Consider the following 18,913-nt stretch of genomic DNA (forward strand, 5'->3'; position numbering starts at 1 on the left):
GAAAAGGAAGAAACATTGGCATTGCGACTCACGACGGAGCAAAAAACACATTAAGAGAGATAGCAAGACGACGTGGAGGGGGGTATGGTTAGTCACGTGACGGGCAAAAGGAAGAGGAATAAAAATGAATGAAGGAAGAGAATTCATCACTCTCTGACAAGAACGTTCTCCTATAAAAAATACACATTTTATATCAATGAATTAAATAAAATTATTAGAATTAAATAAAAAAAGAATTAAGCATGCGAAATTAATCGCTTTTCTTACATCAAAATCTAACATCGAAAGCAAATGATTTCATGTTACTCGCTCAATTTCGTTGATAAATGGTTAAAGCTCAGCGGAGTATAGGGGAGAGGAAATATAGGAAGAGATAATGCAGGGGTTGAGAAAGTGCTGAGAGTAAAAGGGATATTGAAGACCGTTAGTTCAGAGACTCATGCCGGCACAGCGAGGGGAACGAAGACAACTGTTTTCATAGATAGGAAGGATGAAAAGAGCGCTTTGGCAATATTATGAATACGTATTCATATCGCATAAGAAAACAAATCTCTCTGGAGGTGCTCGACATAGTTACTCCCAATCCAACCTACCTTAACCTTATTTAAGATCCAATTATATTTATAATTCAGCATATTTCGTATTTGGGTCTCTTTTTCTCCCTTAGATGTCACAATAGGATTTGTAATAACTTCGAATGGTAACGCGTTCGTTCCAATTTCATTACATCGCGAGTAAAAACAAGAGAAAGGGAACGGGCAGGACATACAGATAGAAAGGGGTAGAGTGACGATCACGTGATGGAGGCTAGGGAGGTGAAGGGGTCTGGTCGTGGTTGCGGGGTGGGGGGGGGGGAGGTGAGGAAAGGGAATGAGAGGAAAGAGTGATGAGCAGGTGAAGGAAACGAGACGTTAAGTAAGAGGCGACCATCGGAAATATTAATTCGAATCATGCCCGGTAGATGGGTCTGGAGGAGACTCCTCTGTAATGCGCGCTCCACCGCAACAAAACAAGACGGTAGTCCCCTCCTGTACAACCGGTTCCGAACCTCGACGACGGATATGAATTTCAAATCGAGGAGGCATTGGGAAAACAAGTGAGGAAGAAAGGGTATGTTATGTACAACGGGTTGGAAAGGGAAAGGAAAAAATAAATAAAATAAAAATAGGTTTCGCTCATGTTTTGCCCTCGTCAGGCCCTGCTTTTCGCTTTCGCTTTTTCCCTGCATTATTCCTCTCTTTCTCCTTCGAGAGTGAGAGAGAGACGGAGCTCCACACGAAAATTGATGGATGCACTCTCCGAGGGGACCGAGCCGAAACCAAAGTAAACGGGGAGAAGTCAAGTTTTCTTTATTCCTTCAGAAGTCATTATTCCGTATCGGGAGCGGTCGCGCATGACATGAAAGCACTCCCGAAACGCCAAATTAGGTACACTGCACCGATTAACCACCGCTCATCATGTTAATCGGACACTCAAAATGGACCGATGCGAAGAAAACTGTTGGACTTCGGAATTGGGCATTTCGAGGAAAAAACCCGCCTGTTTCAGACGCAAAATAAACGCATTGAATGAAATATCTTCTATAAGGGTAGGATAAATTGTCTCTTTGACAGATATCGATTAAACAGCTATCTTTTTGGCAGTGCTCGAAAATTGTGGAAAAATTGAGATAAGAAACGACAATAATAAGTCATGACCCTCAGGACCAAAGGAAGATCTTTATTTAGCGCAAGCATCAAAGATTTTCCAGATCGATGATCTAATTATTGGCCAATTATTTAAAACTTCGCACTGTCATGCAAAATGAACGATTCCAACGAAATTTTCGCAAAAAATTGTACTCTCAGTGAACCCAACTATTGAATATTCAATGGTGATGGAGCTGTAGGCCAGGTCTGCTAATGCAGTGAAAAAAGAAGACTAATCATATACGAGAATGGGGTGATGAACAAGAGAAATATGGAGAATAAATTAAAAGGGAGAAGAAATACGGGGACGAGGAGATGGTAAAAAAAACTGATAGAGATTAGGAGGCATAGTGAGTAGGGGCCAGTCTGAAAGAGCTCGGGACGAAGAACTTCGTGATAATGGCTTAAACTCGTGGAATAAAGATTGGAAGGATACTACTAATGAAATTTTTCATCTTAGAGTAGCAGGAACCTTCAGTAATCAAAATAATAGTATTTCGTGCAATTCGACTCTCGTTAGAAGAAACAGTAGCGTAAGTAACACCGAAAAAATAAAGATGTTTTCAAAAGTCCATGCTTAGATAAATAAAAGTTTATAATGATATTGTAAACTGCTCGCAATAATCTAAGCTGACCTAAGTAACAATTTATCATAATTTTGCATTTTTATTTCTTAAGGAATGATATTCAGCATCAGAATTTGACGAGATAGGCTGCTTGGAATCCGTCATACCAACAACTAGTCTAGAATTTAATTCTTGATTTAGCTTCACCTGTGTACTCCTCCCACATCAATGGAAGGAGAGTGAAGAAAATTCGGAGTGGTACAGCTGGATTGTGTCTGAGGGATGAATAACAAGACTTGAGGAAGTAACATCCGTACATGACGTTCTAAAATACGTAAGTGTTGAGAGCAAAATTTATGACAGGAAAATGAGCATAATAGGGGTAGATAAACCTACGCAATGACTTAGAGAAAAATAAATTGTAACCTACAAGAGTCAATGATCATGCAAGAGGTACAACTTCACTTTGTTCAGGCAAATCACACTCACGTGGGCTAACTTTAACATTTAAATTACAGTGGGGTATTACCTAACATTACGCGGTGCCATCTAATGACAGAGATGCGTTGCCATTATTCCAGCGAGAACCTACCATTCTCGCGAACACTCAGGGCACGCCTCTTTTTCCACGGAAAAAATATGAAATTCCAGGTGACATTCCTTGAAAAAAATAAAATAAATTCTAGTCGCGCTATGGAATGGAGACACATTTGGATTGCTCAATTTTCAGACTCAGCCTCAGGAGGGTTGAGTGAGACATAAACGCTCGCCTGGCCCATCGTGAATAGCAAAGCACCCGAGAGGTGCGATATCTCTCCTCCAACAAGGTCCTCGCAGTCTCGGGTGATCGATTTGGCCGAAGGGCATTGATGGGGAAGGCGATAAACGCGAGGCTGCCATTCGCAGAACGCCCGGCGCACTCAAATTACGAACGAGCAGATGGAGGAGGAAAAAAAAGAATAGCACCGCGCCCGCGATTCGTATTGTCGTAATCTCTCTCCGGAACTCCTTCCAAACTCCCTCTACACGCGCGCATCGCTTGGAAATCACCTCATTAGTCCCTCCCTGGGGTTCGGAACCGAGTTAAGGAAGATGGATCATAAAAATGAGTGCCGTTTACATTCGCGTTTTAAATTCACGATGCAAAGAGCAAACAAGCAACCTCTCTCCATACATTAACTTTAGCAAAATTACGTCCTCTGTACAATTCAAGGCATTACGATGCGCATCAATCTGCTCAGTACTTAAACTAGAATATGCCATGAAAAATGCAAACACATAAATTTTCATTTCACAACCAAGAGAAGAGTTAACATAATTGTCAGCCTGGCAAACTTTATGTCTCCGAAGAAATGAATCAGGTTTAATAAAAATAAGTAGTTGGTTAATTAGGCATAGATATATTCAAAATGACAAAAATGCCACATTTTTTTCAACGTCAGCATATCTAAATAGATAAAAGCAGTGAAAAATACTGGAGCCAAATTAAAAATAAGGTTAAACTAGTAGAATTTTACATGAATTCGCTTCAAAAATCTTTAGGTTTCGGAAATAATACCAAATATTTCACGATTAAAAAGCTAAGACGTTTTCAAAATGAGAACATGAGTCTATTCCTATAATTCTTTCTCGTCCTCTACGCCAAAACAAAAATTAATGCAATGAAATGAGAAAACCAGCCAATACTGGACTTCCGCTGTGTTACGCTGCATGATAGCTAACAAATATCAAAATAACAAAACACTTGTCACAATATGAATGGCAATACTGAAACACTACCGGAATCGATGGAAAGGTAGTTATACCCATGCTCGAAGGAAATCGGCTCTGAAAATTTACAGACGAAATAATGCTTCCTGTACTCAAGTCATACATACGATAGCTACTCCTGTCTCGCGCGTTTCGTCCGCGTATGCCATACCATTCGTTGATCTAAAGCGTTTGAGCATGTCATATTGAGTACCTATCTCCACTACCATTCAATCCTTGGGTGGGAAGCTTTCTTAGAACTGAAATTTATGGCGCCATAAAACAGAGATAATAATTCTCTGCAACGTAAACTAGTTTTATGAATAAAAAGATGGACTATGGGTGACATTTATGAGACTCCCCTCGAGGCCTCGCGCGAAGGAACTCACAGGAGCAAGTCGAACGGAGGACGGACTGAGTAGCACGCTGGACACGTCTCTCCTTGCAGACGCAAACAGAAACACGCACTTTTGAGTCGCTGGACCACCGGTGGGCGCACGTCCTCGGGCCTGAAGCCGAGACGCCGCGGCACGCGATTCCTCCCCGACGACTACGCGCGCGTCCCTTTGTGGGTCGTGCAAAAACTACGCTAACAACTGAAGGGGGGAGAGGCGCACTTAAAAACCTACAGCGGTAACGAGTGCAACAAGAGTGCAAGTGCAAGAGTGAGGATACTGTCAGCCAAAACTTGAAGCAAACGAATCCAATCATTTCAGTTGAAATTACTATCGATGCAATGATACTTTTGATACCTACATACATTTTGCAGATGTGGAAATAAAAATTATACAATAAGTTACGACAGAAGCATTCCATACTTATACATAATTTATTATGATCAACAGAGCTTCCTTATGAAGGTAGATATATCGATGTAAACTTATATACAATAAATTTTCTCTAACTGCTATCAACGCGAATTAATTCAATAATAAATTCACTCGCTCGCGAAAGAATTTTAAATATAAATAAATATCGCATACTCTAACTGTGACTACATATTTCTCTTTTATCGAGCTCCACTACTTCATTTACGTCATTTAATCTATTCCAATGAAACCAAATCATTCAGCGGATGCGCATAAACTACGGTACCAATAAATAGAAGAGAATTTCACACAAACACTTCTCTAGAAACGTAAGGGAAAAGATGGGATTTACTCGAAGTAAAGCTACAGCGACCGTTTTTTTAACTTAAAGGGAGAATTTTAGCAATTCAATCATATTTTAAAGATATGTTTCTGCAGCAATTCCGTCTGTAGTTGACGAATAGAATTACACTACTTAACAGTAAATAGCTTGATCATCAAATTTTTCCTTCGAGATCATTAAAGAAAATGCGTATGACAATAAATCATAAGATCCATGACGGACACAAAATATTTCTGGACAAAAATATGTAATCGCAGTAGGTATCTGAATCATAGGCAAATAAATTTGACCGGTGCCATCCCTCAGTCCGTAGGAGGGAAAGGATGGACTGGGAGAGACAAATCCATGGCGATATGAGGCGCGTAGGCAGAGAGCGAAGAAAAAAGGAATGGCGGATGGGGGGGAGGGACGCCGCGCGGGCCGAGAAAGAAGTCAAACGGAGTCGAATGAATGATTCGCAGAAAGACAAAAAGGATGAGCAGGCGGAGGACGATGCATGACGGAATTCTGGACAGAGGGTGGATGGGGGAGTACGAGGGAGGAGGGGTGGGGGTTTCGGGAGAGGGTGGGGAGGGGAACGAGGGGGGTGGCGTCGCGCGCGCCGAGCCGTGATCCGCGAGGCAAAAGATGAGCGGAATGCCAACATAGGCAGATGCGGCATCAGTGTCGTCTCCTAAGAAGTATCCATAATAGGACGATTTCTGATACCGTTGGTATTGCGTTGGTTTTAATCTATGTACAATTGAATTTTTAAAATCTTGACGCTAATTGAAATATCAATTTCACATCACACCCGCGTTTTTTTCTGCCGCACATTATTTGCGTAAAACGAGGGCTGTTGCCTTGACATTTTCAGGAGATGTAGAGTGAATTCATGCCAAAGTTTGCTCATATCTTAAAAATGACGTTTTAGCCTTAACATTTTCTCGGAGGAAAAATATTTGTTGACAACAGTTAATTCCGTAGAGCCTGAAACTGATAAAGTACATTTTAAACGAACGATAACAGACGATAAACAAGCGATCGCTCGCCCAAGAGAGCGAAAAAATTAGATTTCAAAAATGTATACTCAATATATCTCAGGGATATCTAGTTTTAGCTTTAAGCACCACTTCGCCAAGAAAGAACTAGGCAAAGAAACCGCTCCACACAAAAAGAGAAGCCAACAAGTGAACTTAGGCATTGAAGGTAGTTACATGAAAATATTTGAAATCATAGAAATGCTCTAGGCAACCTAATGGAAGATTGTTTAAAGATAAAACAAATATTAATAAGATAGCAAATGAAGTCGGATTGTGATTTAAAAAGCGAATGCTTTCCTAGAAATATCAAATTGAGGAAATTAAAGCGGTTTTCGCATCGATGCATAGAAAAAAAACAGAAAATTCCCAAATGCGATGGTGGTTGGCGTAACATGGTGAAACTTCTTCATGATGCACAAAGGTTAAGAAAAGACTTCGCTGTTTCACAAAATAAAATATATTTGCGAGCGGTTTCGATACAGCGTATCATCATCTGGCAAATATATTTTATTTTGTGAAACAGCGAAGTCTTTTCTTGACCTTTGTGCATCAGAAAATTCCCTTTAAATACTTCGTCTTCAAGCCGTCAGAGAAAAAAATCTCCTTCCTAATGAACATCAATTAAATTTATGGGTAGAATAAAAGCATTTAAAACAATTAAAATAATGTATAAATGCTAAAAGCGTATTTTAAGCGAATGATGTTTTGCCTGACGTGGTATGCAGAACGCTTGGCACGATATACGTTTTATTTTTCTCCACTCAAGACTCAATTGCACTCAAGCAACGGGACTAAGCCATTTACATATGCCATTAAATGTGGCCGTATCATCCGGTTCAATGGCACGGGACCTGAGAGAGACGAGACCATATCCCTAAAGAGATTTTAATGGGTGCCTTAAGTGAGGGTCATGCGCAAGCCATTGGCTAGAAAAGTTTCTGCACATGCTCAGCGAATATTGCTCATAACCGAGATGTGTGTACCGTCAGAATGGAGTTGTTATACCACACCCTTTCGCCAGTTGCATTAGCACATCGATCTCCACATGGATAAAGATCACTCCTCGTGATTAAGATTCTATAAAGATGACTCAGGACGACAAATCACATTCGGAATTTGGAACAGTGTCAATTCGTGAAATAATGTGATCACACCTCGGAGACGCATAAGTGTGAGAAATGGCGCAGGTGACTTAGAAAACAGAAAAGTCGAAGAAAATTTAGTATCCATTAGACTCCTAAAAGAATTCATTGCATATGACGTCACGCAAACAATTTATTGCAAAAATAAGACTCATATTGAGACCTTTATGCATCCACCTTTAGAAAACATAAGAGATATCTTAGGCTATCATTTTCCATCAAAATGTAAAGGCGAAAAAGTTTGAGTGCAACTTGATTCATGTTTTCATGGAAGGCAATTAAAATATCGACGTGAGATATGATAGATAAAATGATAAAATGCAAAATTTTTCCATTGCTACTCGATTAAAAAGCGTCAATATATCCCTACAAGATCGGAAGTCTGACAGTATTCGCAATTCTACGAGTTGAAATAATGTACTGAATCAACAATTTCGAATTAAAGAAAAGGTAAAATTTCTCAGGTAAAAGGACTTTAGAGAACACCTAGCGAAGTAAGAATTCAATGTTGATAATTAGCAGAGTCAGAGCCTACAAGTAAGTTTATAAATGCTTTTTCTGGAGTGAATATATCCAGTAGATCAAGAGAGTAGCCAAATCACATTGACCCCATCGTGGATATTTTCAAGGATTGGTATTTATGGAACCAAAGATCGGTTAAAAATTTAAATGTTACTCTTGTTTTTTCGCGAACGGATACCGAGGATAAAAATTCAACGGACTGAAAAAATAAACTCTGGGCGAGACATTAGTGTCTAGCGAAAGAGACGGCGAGGCGGGTCGTGTCGAGGCAGATCCAAGGCGGATGATAAAGGGGAAAAGTATGGAGGAGGTGATACGAGGGTGGTTCAGTAGGATTGGTAGAAGGGAGGGTACATGGACGGAGAACATGGTAAAGATAGGTCTGGAGACTGCAACGCCTGCTAACCGGGGGAGGGGGGGGATGGGGGTGGGATATGGAGTGGCGAGGGATCTTAACACAATAAGTCCAGGAGGAAAATGATACAGAGCTATTTAACACTACAGGAAAATCAACCTTAAGAATGGCTTAGAAGAACTTCCAATTTCACAATTAGAATACTTTCAGGCATCGACAGCTGATTCGTTCCTTACTTAATTACGCGTAAATCATGCTGAGGTCAATAATATCTCGCAATAATAATGGTCTAATGTTGATAACTTTGTTCACTACTTTAAAATTAGTTGGTAGCACTTAAAATACAATAGAAGGCTTCAACTTTGATTTACAATCAACACGTATAATGGTGCCTCAAGGATTGAATTAACAATATATATTGAAATGGTGGAGAATTTACCGACCTCTGCGAAAACACACATGATTGACTCCTCGCCTGCCAAGCGAGGGATAACGGGTTCGATCTTGCCTTAGTAGGTTTCTACATCTACGGAAACGGCAATTCTGATCGAAAGGGAATTCAGCTTGCAAGTTTGGGGATTTCGGGGATAGACCACGAGGTATTTTAGCGAGTAGGAATTCCATAAATAAAATAATAAACCTACTTAAAGTCCAGTCAAAACGTAGTTTTTCCTAGAAAGTTTCTAAATAGTTTATATTTATTTTTCGGTAAATAATGTTTGAGGTGATGGATCCATACCAGAGGTTTAGAGCCGGACTTTCGTGACGCAAATTGCAAAAATCGGCATAAAACTGTTATTTTTTGGCCTTCTTTTCGAAGCCTCGGAATCAAACAACTAAAACGCCGGTTGCCCAAAAACATGCATCACATGTATTTTGCATCAAGCAAACATACGTACTGTTGGCAATTTTACAGGATACTTTTGAAAAAAGTTTACGAGATAGTAAAGCTGTATTATCGTAAAAGTAGAAGTCGTGGTAACATGTGAAGAACAAATGTAACTATAACTGACTATTGTATATTTTCACCCACTACAGCTTTTGATATCTTGCGTGAGGGTAAAGACGGCAGGCAAGTATAGTATTCACTAGTTCTTAAAGGTGACCAATATAATATATAATATAAAAAAATTTGCAGGTGGATACAATTTTATGCCACAATAGAGGTATCAAGTAGGCGAACATTTTGAGATTCAAAGACGCCAGGCCATTTGATTTTTTGTTCAAATATTTATTTCACTTGGTGGGAGGGGATTGAAAACAGACAAAAAATGACGTCTGGTCGATGGAAGACTTAAAAGGACAAAGAAAAAGGGGAGAATATTTTTGACAACACTTGGAACGCAAGCGGACTAAAAAGGGCAAAAAAGATGGAGTGAGAGCATTTTAGCAGCGTTTGTTCTCGGCCGCAGCATCCATCCACTCGCATTGCTATCATTTCGGAACGCGGTCGATCACCAAGGAGACAAGAGAAAGGCTTGTGGCTGAGGGAGATCCATTCTCCCTCTTATTCTTTTAACCCTTGTTCTCCTCAACCCATTTCTTTCCCTTCTTCCTCCATTACCTCCTCCCTTTTGTGATCGACTACAAAGACACCGCGCACACGCCGCCATGACCACCGACTGTCAAAACTAAAGAAACACGTGTCAGATATCCTATATTTCCTTCACTATTGAGAGTAGGTATATCATGGATCGACGGAAAGTCAGGTTAATGTTGTGCCAAGCAATAAAAACAAATTAGAGGCGTCATCTCTTTTTTTCAAGTCAGTACCACATAAGAAACCGTATTAGATATAAATATTAAGTGAATCTTTAGTGATTAAAAGGCAATTGAATGGGCTTAAATATTAGGGTATACTAAAAAATAACGACATATCGCTCCCATAATTACGCCGGACATTCTCACATTGTGACATTGTTCACTGGATTTGATCACGGAGAAAATCTTAACGTAAGCTAAATCGCCCCCAGGGTAGCATTAACACAGTACATCCTGGATCTGATATAATAAATGCTTAAGAATGTATTTGAAATATACCTTTAAAAATAAAAGCTCTTAGTATTCAGCATAATTATATTTCAATTTCATTGGATTCTCAATGTCTTCCATCTCCACCCACCTGCTATTTTCCATTTGTTACACACTTAAACGTTTAACCGCTCTCTTGGTAATAGCTACTTGAAATCAAAAGAATAATAAGAAAAGCACTCACGTTCATTTTCTCCAGATACATCTCCAGTTCCCTATAGGGATCCGGACCGGATATAATGGCAGCCATTCTTAGTGTTGTTTAGCGTGGTGTCACCGACTGGAAACAGGCATTTTCACTTCCACTATTTTTGGTCTCTGGTATTCCGCGCTTTTCCTTCAACATACGCCACCTGTGAAAATGAAAAGCATTAAATTAGGTATAGTCCAGAAAAGCTTCCATTCAAGCATTGCACGTTAAGTACTATGAGCGAGAGAGGGCAAAGCACATCGGAATTTGCATGCTCTGCTCTGAGCGGCCGATAAGAAACAAGATTCCTCCGCAAAGGTATCCGGTTTTTCGTTTAACATTTCCTCCACCATTTACGCTAAATGCAACAGATATAAAATGGTGTATTTGATTGCTTAAGAAAGTGAGCGGGGTATCTCGACGACTATTGACCCGACACTAAACTACACGACAAATAGGGACAAGGAGAATTTATCGTTTTACAACGGACAGAAAGTGGTACAGAAAAACAAAAGGTAGCAAGTACAAGCCTGTGAATATGAAATACCAGAATACAAGAATGTCGTCATATATATGACGAGCTTAGGATTTAAAATATAATTCAAATAATTTGAAGGCATCGGCGAAAGTATGTCTTATGGCACCTGGAAATTAATTGCTACTATAGGCCGTATATCCTTAAGAATATGCGAGCGATTCAATATTCATCATGTATATAATAACTGCTTATAGTATATATTTCTGTGAGTTGAAATTTTAAAAATGTCAATAAAAATTCTAAGAATCAAATACATAAAATAGCCTTTCCACTACAAAAGTTTACATGCTATAATAACTAAGTTCGTGTAGTAAAAAATCATCGGTAAAGAATTGAGAATTTTTCTGAAGAAGATAATTTAATTTTATAGTTAATCCATCCTAAATGCACCAAAATACCTCTACAGCGATGATGGAAAGTAAAATTGTAAAATTACTGCAATCAAGCGTGATTCTTCTTCAGGGCATGAGCCAAAATTCCATGTCATTACGTTGCACGAAAATTTAAAAAAAATAATAGCAATATATCTTAAGTAGGCGAAAACTTGCCCATTTTAAGACTTGGTTATATTTTTAAGGTTAACATTTTTTAATCAAAATACAAGATGGCTTTAAAATTTACATATAACTTATAACAGCCATTTTTAAGACAAAGGTGACAATGCTCAGTTTAGTTCAGCCTTGCTAAACTGAACGCTTTCCTATTATAATAAATTGTTTTCAAGAATAGCAGAAAATAACTTTGCACTGAAAGAAATAGGTTAAAAATGGCTAAAAGAGAAATGGCTACGGATGACACGACGCGCGAATGATTTTTTTAATAACCAAATTTTAATGGTGTATAGATCCGACGAGTTGCCAAGTCCAGCGTTATAGCGCGATTTTGCTCCCATAAAAACATAAATTTCCAGAACGAAACAGCACAGAATAGAGGAGAAGAGCACCTGACGTTACCTTATCATCTTTAAAACCTAAAAGGAAACGATAAACGGTTATTTACAGTAATAAAACTCAAAATGCGACCCGGGTCTTTCCCACGCTCGTCAAATTAACTCACTTTGGGAGATTCGAGATGTCATACACGAGAATTAATTGACGTTTTCTTTTCTAAACCGCTATTAAAATCAATCATCGTTTTCGAAACAAAAACGGAAGCGAATGGGTTCTTAAATCACATTAATTTTTCGCTCACTACCGTCTCCAAGCCATGTGGGACTGCAAAAACTTTCCTCCAGATGGGCATTCTCCAGAATATGCGAAGTATTTGCGGTATTTTTGTAAAACGGAGATGGGCCAGATGACAGTGAGGAAATCCAAGGTAAAAAAGGCATTCCACATCCACGACTGGAGGAATATTTACGCCCATTTTCCGCAAAAGGAGTGGTCATCTCTTCTCACCCACAAAGAAAATTTCGGCGGAACAGAAGGGAATTCGAGTGAACGAACAAACAAAAGAATCGGTCACTAAAACCGTCTCCGAGAAACCAACGCTTCCCTACAGGCTTCAAAACTTCGATCGCGTCCATATAATTATATTAGACCCACAAATTCAATATGAAAATTTGACGGCATGCCCGATTAACATCTAATCTTTTCACAAAAAAATACGTCTTGATGATAATTCCGATCAGACGATACTTCAAAGTGTGATTAAACCCGTCGCGCGGTAGAAAATAAAATTTCTATGGAAAATGCTACGTTTTTCATCTAGAATAAACAAAATTCACACAAAAAGACCTTTCCTGTTTCCTTAATTATTGCTGCGGCAAAGCATTTTCAACTAATTCCACTGAAGAAATTTCAGGCTATATTGTTCAATAGACCAGGCTAAATAGTTCAGTGATGAATATTATGCTATGAGGGTCTGGTTACACGATATATTAACACGTCCGAGTTAATTTCTGAATGTATGAACGCGTGATTGAACAGGAAAATGCACCGTGCAACCACCCAAATTGTGCGAACGTATGAACAGAAAATAGAATCTGTTCTAATTTGGTCCATGCATTCTAACACACTACGTTCCGGTCCACCAAAATCGTTCCTGCGTTCACACATTAACTCGTCCGTGTTAATGTACCGCGTAATCAGGCCTTGAGACCCATCGTATTACGGTAACCACGAAAACAACTACACCTCTAATCTCCATTCAGCCAATCCAACTGCCCCATCTCTTCATAACGTTCCCCTCAAACTCCACATCCGCTCGATAGAACATAACTTCGTTCTAACACTCCTTCACGGGTCAAACGCCAGGTGGCAGCAAGGACGCAGATGAGGATGAGGCTATGTAAAGGTTTGCATTCAGTAGAAGAGGGCCCGGTTCGGCTGAAGGGGGGGGGGGGGGGACGGGTCGGAATGGTCTGAGATTATACGCGGACTGCGACCACTGCTAAATCCTCCGCCTCCCTTTCTTCGCCATTATTTTTTTTGTCAAGTGTCTCGCGCGCCTTCCCCTCGCACAGAGACCGCATCAATTGTCATTCCGACCAATTCAGAGCTCAATTGCCGGAGAGAAAGAGAGTCCCTTTGCACGCACAGCATGCGACGGCACGTAGTATTGCTAGGGGAAATGGGGGGGGGGGATCGCATGTTACACGTACATTCATAAACATCCTTCCCCCCCTCGCCACGGTGCGCAGAGCTTCCGACGAGAGCATTCCTTTCTCCGTAGAACTACCACTTCTCTCTCTCTCTCAACCTAGCTTCTCTTGCCCTATCCCTCCGGATACCCACCCCTCAAGCCCTGCCACTATCCCCTTATTACCATCACTATAGTCTTTTGAAGCACCCTGTTCCGCATGATCATTCACGACCCAAGCAATATAACCCTTTGTTTTATTTACTATCAATCTCGATGAATTAAAGATTTTAAGAAACCGAGGTGAAAATCAACAGGATGAGAACTCTACAAGGAATCAAATCAACCTCAAAATCGCTAGAAAGTAGCCCCTCGCCATTGGGTTGTAAGGAGCTTGTCAATCGCGCTCTCTCCGGGTAGTTGCTTTTGAATGACGGCATTTTTCGAAAATGATCCAGTTTCCCCCTAGGATTTATAATTGACATATGTATGCAATTTCACTTCAAATATTGAGTTATACTTAGCATTATGCGTTTATTTTAAATCTTGAAAGATGCGTTTCAACGCTTAGAGTAATAGATATCCTAGCTCCATTCTTTAGTTTTTATAATACTTAGATCGCAGAAAATAAAATTTGAATTATACTAATGAATAACTGGATCTCACCCAAAACTAAATAAATAGTTAATTTTTTTCATGAAAAAGAAATACTTATGAATACCTCCATAAGTTTAAACAATGAATAATACTCTAATCCGAGAGACGTTCTAACTATGGTAGGTAGGTTCAAGGGTTATCCATTCCTCCAATCACTAAATTCCGTCAGCGTCACCGGCGACGAATCAACAACATGAACAAGCCGCTCGAGGGCCGTCAACGATGCCACTCGAGATCAAAGTAGGAGCACAAAAGGTCCTTCAAAGTGATCCACTCATTCTTTCCCGAGAGGGGCTAGTGGAGGAGATCCAATGGGGATGATACGGGGTGGTGTTTGGTCGCCATAGTGATGGAGTGAGCCCCACGCTGGCAACAATAATGCGCTCCCGACTGAAGCAGGAAAGGATACGGCTCAAGATGAGAGAAAGGAAAGAGGGAGAGGGGGTTGGTAGCGTATCGCCAATCGGGAGTCTTGGCAGTCGTTGAAATTATGATGAAGAAGCTGGAACCCTCTTTCCCTCTGCCGGCCGAGCCACTAAACTTATCGCCGCAATTTCCGAGTCGCGCACGTCGAAATGAAATGCGCATTCGCTAACCGGTCGGTCGAGCCATTGAGAGGAGGGCCGGAGGGAATGTGAAGGCAGCATGACCACCGGTCCCTTCGCTTTTCTCCCGCTCATGGCGGGTGACGATTTGCAATTTGATCGGAAGAGGAGATCCTCTGATAAATGATGGCGCTGACATGATTACGAGGAAGGATTGCGGATAGCGAGACTGATAGCTAGATCACTTTTCTCCTCATAGTCTCTAGCAAGCACCTGTTCTCAAAGAAGGGGTTTGGATGTTTTCCTCATCATTGCTAATTTTCATGCAACGAATTAACTTCCCTCCGGTTTGCGCGCGAGTAAGAAAAAATAAGGCAGCATATTGTGAAATAAGTTAGATCACTAAATGAGTAACAAGAGAGTTAGTTGGCTGCCTTAAGTTATCATATCCGCAAGCAAACCCGAGAGAAGTGTATTCATTCTGTTCTCCGGAAAAGTGTTACATCATATTTCATTCAACGCTTAAGAAGCATAAACCTAGAAGAAATCATGAGTATTCATATCAAGCAAAACCTCCACCCGTTTCCAACCCAAGCGCCGAACAACGATTGTCATAACGTACTGAAACCTCACTCGATGGATTCAAAGAGCTTGAAGAGAATACATCTATTTCACTAAAAGCATACTGGCAAGTTTCTATTTAAAAAATAGTAATTTTATCAGGAATTTCTACGTTGATATGGGCACGCAGGAATAGATTAGCTGAATTAAATGAACATATTGTCATAGTGAATATTCTTACCATTAGGAAACAGCACTAACTGGATATTCCTACAGTTTTCAAGGTTCCAACGAATGGAAAAATATATGGAAGTCTAATGTGATGGGCAAACTTCTATCTTGGGGTGAGCAAGACCATCAGTAAAACAAGCATCGAAACCATGAAATATATGGCAATGGGGCAAAGTAGCCCCAGGTTGGGACATCAGTGGTCCAACTCATAAGAAAACAATCACAAGGGAATTTCTGTATCATTGCTGCATCTGAAGTTCACGCAAAATAGAGTCAGAACCGCAAAAAGTTATATGGAAAATATCAAATACAGCCTAGTATCAAATTTAGCAATTTAAATATATTTTTTGTACCCACAAGAAGTGAACAAGGCCGCAGTAGCCCAATCTTACGGTAAGTACCCTTTTTCTAGCTGTAAGGAAGAGTAACATTGGTATAGTTTGGGGGATTTCCTATGGGTAGGTAGCAGGAAAAACGTGAGTGGGTTTTTAAGAGCTAAGGAGGCGCAAGATAACACTACGAGATACTATTGAATCGCTATACTTAAAAAGGAGTAATATCATCCATCATACCATCGTACGCGATTGATTGACGTGGGCGAGAACATTTGTTCCAACAGAAGAATAGGAGCGATTAAATAAGGCCCGGCCTCGACTTCAACACAGAGACGCAGACCTTGACGACGCCTTCAAGGCTGTAGATTAATCTAAATCACCAAAATATATATGTGTGCGTCCCGCATGCCACCCAACGCTTCGCGATAAGGAACGAATACGCAAGCGGAAACAGTAAGGAGTGGGATGGAGTTTTCACAGCATATGATTACGGGTGGGACGATTGCAAGGTGAACCCGTAATCATGCTATTATGAGCTGTTAGCAGAAATGAAATAGGCTCCATATCCGTCGATTGTGAAAGAAATACCTATAATTTTGGCACTAGTGGGCAGTCGAGGAGGCTTCAATGCAATGGTATTCACAGTAAGGGTCTCTGTTTCCATCTGGAAGACAACGGTGACGCGCTTTCCTATTTTATAAGACCACTTGTCAAACTTTCTGTACGCCATCGCATTCGAATCGAACATTTTAAGTGATAAACTGGGAGAGATTGAATAAAAAACTCCACGGCAGCATGCCGGGAAGAAGTCCTGATTTCGGCTCGCAGTTTTAATCCTTTCCGTTGCGAAAATTACTAAAAATAGTATGGGTACATAATTATCAATGACCAGTGCACTTAATAATGACATAAGCTTTGGAGGCGAGCTTCTGATGAATGGTGAGAAGGCAATGAGATATTTGTCGTATGCCATCCGTATTTCTTCATTCATTATCGATCAACTCCGACACAAATCTTAAAATATGTAAAAAATATTAACCCTCAAAAACCATTCAATTTTTTATTGATGGTTCTGCATTTGATTTGATATTTTTTTATTGAAAATGAGGATAGGTTTTCAATGAAAAAACACTGCTCTTAATAAAGCAGAGAATGATAAAACTCTGTTCCACCGCCTCATGAATCATCTACAGGACACTTTTTCTTTTTATTAGAGCAAGCCTTAGAGCAAGGAAATATATTTCTCCATCATCCAAATGTTTTCGTCATTTCAAAAACTCGTGATTTTTTTCCACCAAAAAAACATTTCTTTTTTTCTTCGATTTTTCGCGACCGTACAAGTCAATGATAGTGATCGAACCTTTAGCTGACATGGGTCGTCGGGTTCACATTACTCCGGCAATGACGCGCCTCACGTGAGTATGACGCAGATTAGCACGCAAATCCACAAGGCAGTAATGAAGAGATCCTTCAGAGTGATGGCGATGATCAGACAGCTCCAAAGAAATTGACGGGGTGACAAGGGGAACAAATCGGAAAGACTGTAAAAACAGAATACACGTGAGCCGTATTTGGAAGTTCCACAGAGGGACACAGCTACGAAGGAAGGTCAAGGATGAACCGACGACAAGAAGATGACGTAAGATGTCAGCATAAGGAATTGTGACGGACAGAACAGATTGGTATAGAATGGAAGGAGCCTGAAGGTAAGGAATGACCAATTATGGTGGCGGTGATAGACGACAGGGAGAAGAAAAGGCAAACATGATTGAACCAACATATTCGAAGGTATCTGAAAAGGAAAATGACAGCATGAAAACAATGCCTCATAATTCCTTGTTCTTCAAATTCATAGTCCACTCCTGCGGAGGGACATTGATGGGGAATGTAAGACACAACGAATAAGACAAGAGGAATAATCGGGTAAACTATGGCCCGTACTCTCAGAGGTCAATAATCCATTATTTAGTGGGTTTTTAAAGATAACTTCATAATATCTTTACCAAGCTGAGTAAATCGTGCACAGTCAAACATGTGATTATAGATTCAAGTGTTGGAGTGTTAAACCTAGTGACAAATACGAAGGAGAATTCTGAGAAAGATACAAGTTGAAATCTGATGCTATGCCAGACTTCGCTACTCTTCAAGGAAAAAACACCTATTTTTACACCCTAATAAAAATGCAATTCAATGAATACACATCTATACACACATTTGATTGCATTAGAACAAGGTGATTCATTAGGGCGGAATATAAAGCGAAAGAAGGATATGCAATAAGAGAATAGAGACAAGTAGATTAAAGGCCTAAATTTGATACTGAAGCACTTAGGCACTAAAAACGATTTTATCTCCAGAAACTAAAAATCACGCAACAGGATAATAACAAAGAAAAGGGAACAACCTTCTAACACAATACGTGGATATGAAAATGAAAAAACCTCTCCCACAAATTGTATTTAGGAAGAAATGATAGTAACTTTGTTATCAGGCAATGAATTTGATTAAAGATTTTTGTGTGTTAATATTACTTTTTTCACAGCCACTTCCCATACTTTTGCATTACACTACATTCAATTTTGCCCTTTTTTAAAAAACGGAACTAAAGCACAGCCCAAAAGATAAGTGTCTTCAGAACGGAACAAACCGAAGAGGACTCAGAAAAGGTCGTTGTCGAGAGTCATATACTACTCCGCCGAAGCGGAGGAAAACAATTTGGTTCTCTCCTACTACACCTATTACGTTCCGGTTGTGGTCAAGAAGTCGACGATGTGGAGAAAGTTGCACTTATCCTCGATTGTGGCGAGAAAAATGAGAGGAATGGAGTAAAAATAGGCTCAATTCCTAGCATCTATATAAATGGTAGAGATAAAGCTAAGACAAAAACACGAACAAATTTGGATGGAAAAAATGATAAGACGAATTTATGCTGTTTTTGGTATTTTTCCCATCTCAAGACGAGCGGAAATATGAGGGAAAAACGGGTTGTCGTGATGGGTGCAAGTTGAGCCCTGATTAAGATCGCTTAGCCTACATAGTTCATAGACGG

The 18,913-nt window shown here is 40.0% G+C and overlaps 1 protein-coding gene across 4 annotated transcripts in view; it reads right to left on the reverse strand.

The window, feature by feature from the left end:
* Positions 1-18,913, reverse strand: part of LOC124170490 (rho GTPase-activating protein 7) — a 365,673-nt gene that overhangs the window by 243,990 nt on the left and 102,770 nt on the right. For all 4 annotated transcript variants that reach the window (XM_046549251.1, XM_046549267.1, XM_046549241.1 and 1 more), the window contains one exon: positions 10,412-10,580. In XM_046549251.1, coding sequence (XP_046405207.1) covers positions 10,412-10,477 — 66 coding nt within the window. In that variant the 5' untranslated portion in view covers positions 10,478-10,580. The remainder of the gene's footprint in view (positions 1-10,411; positions 10,581-18,913) is intronic.

The sequence above is a fragment of the Ischnura elegans genome, chromosome 1 (assembly GCF_921293095.1).
Source record: "Ischnura elegans chromosome 1, ioIscEleg1.1, whole genome shotgun sequence".
Lineage (NCBI taxonomy): Eukaryota > Metazoa > Arthropoda > Insecta > Odonata > Coenagrionidae > Ischnura > Ischnura elegans.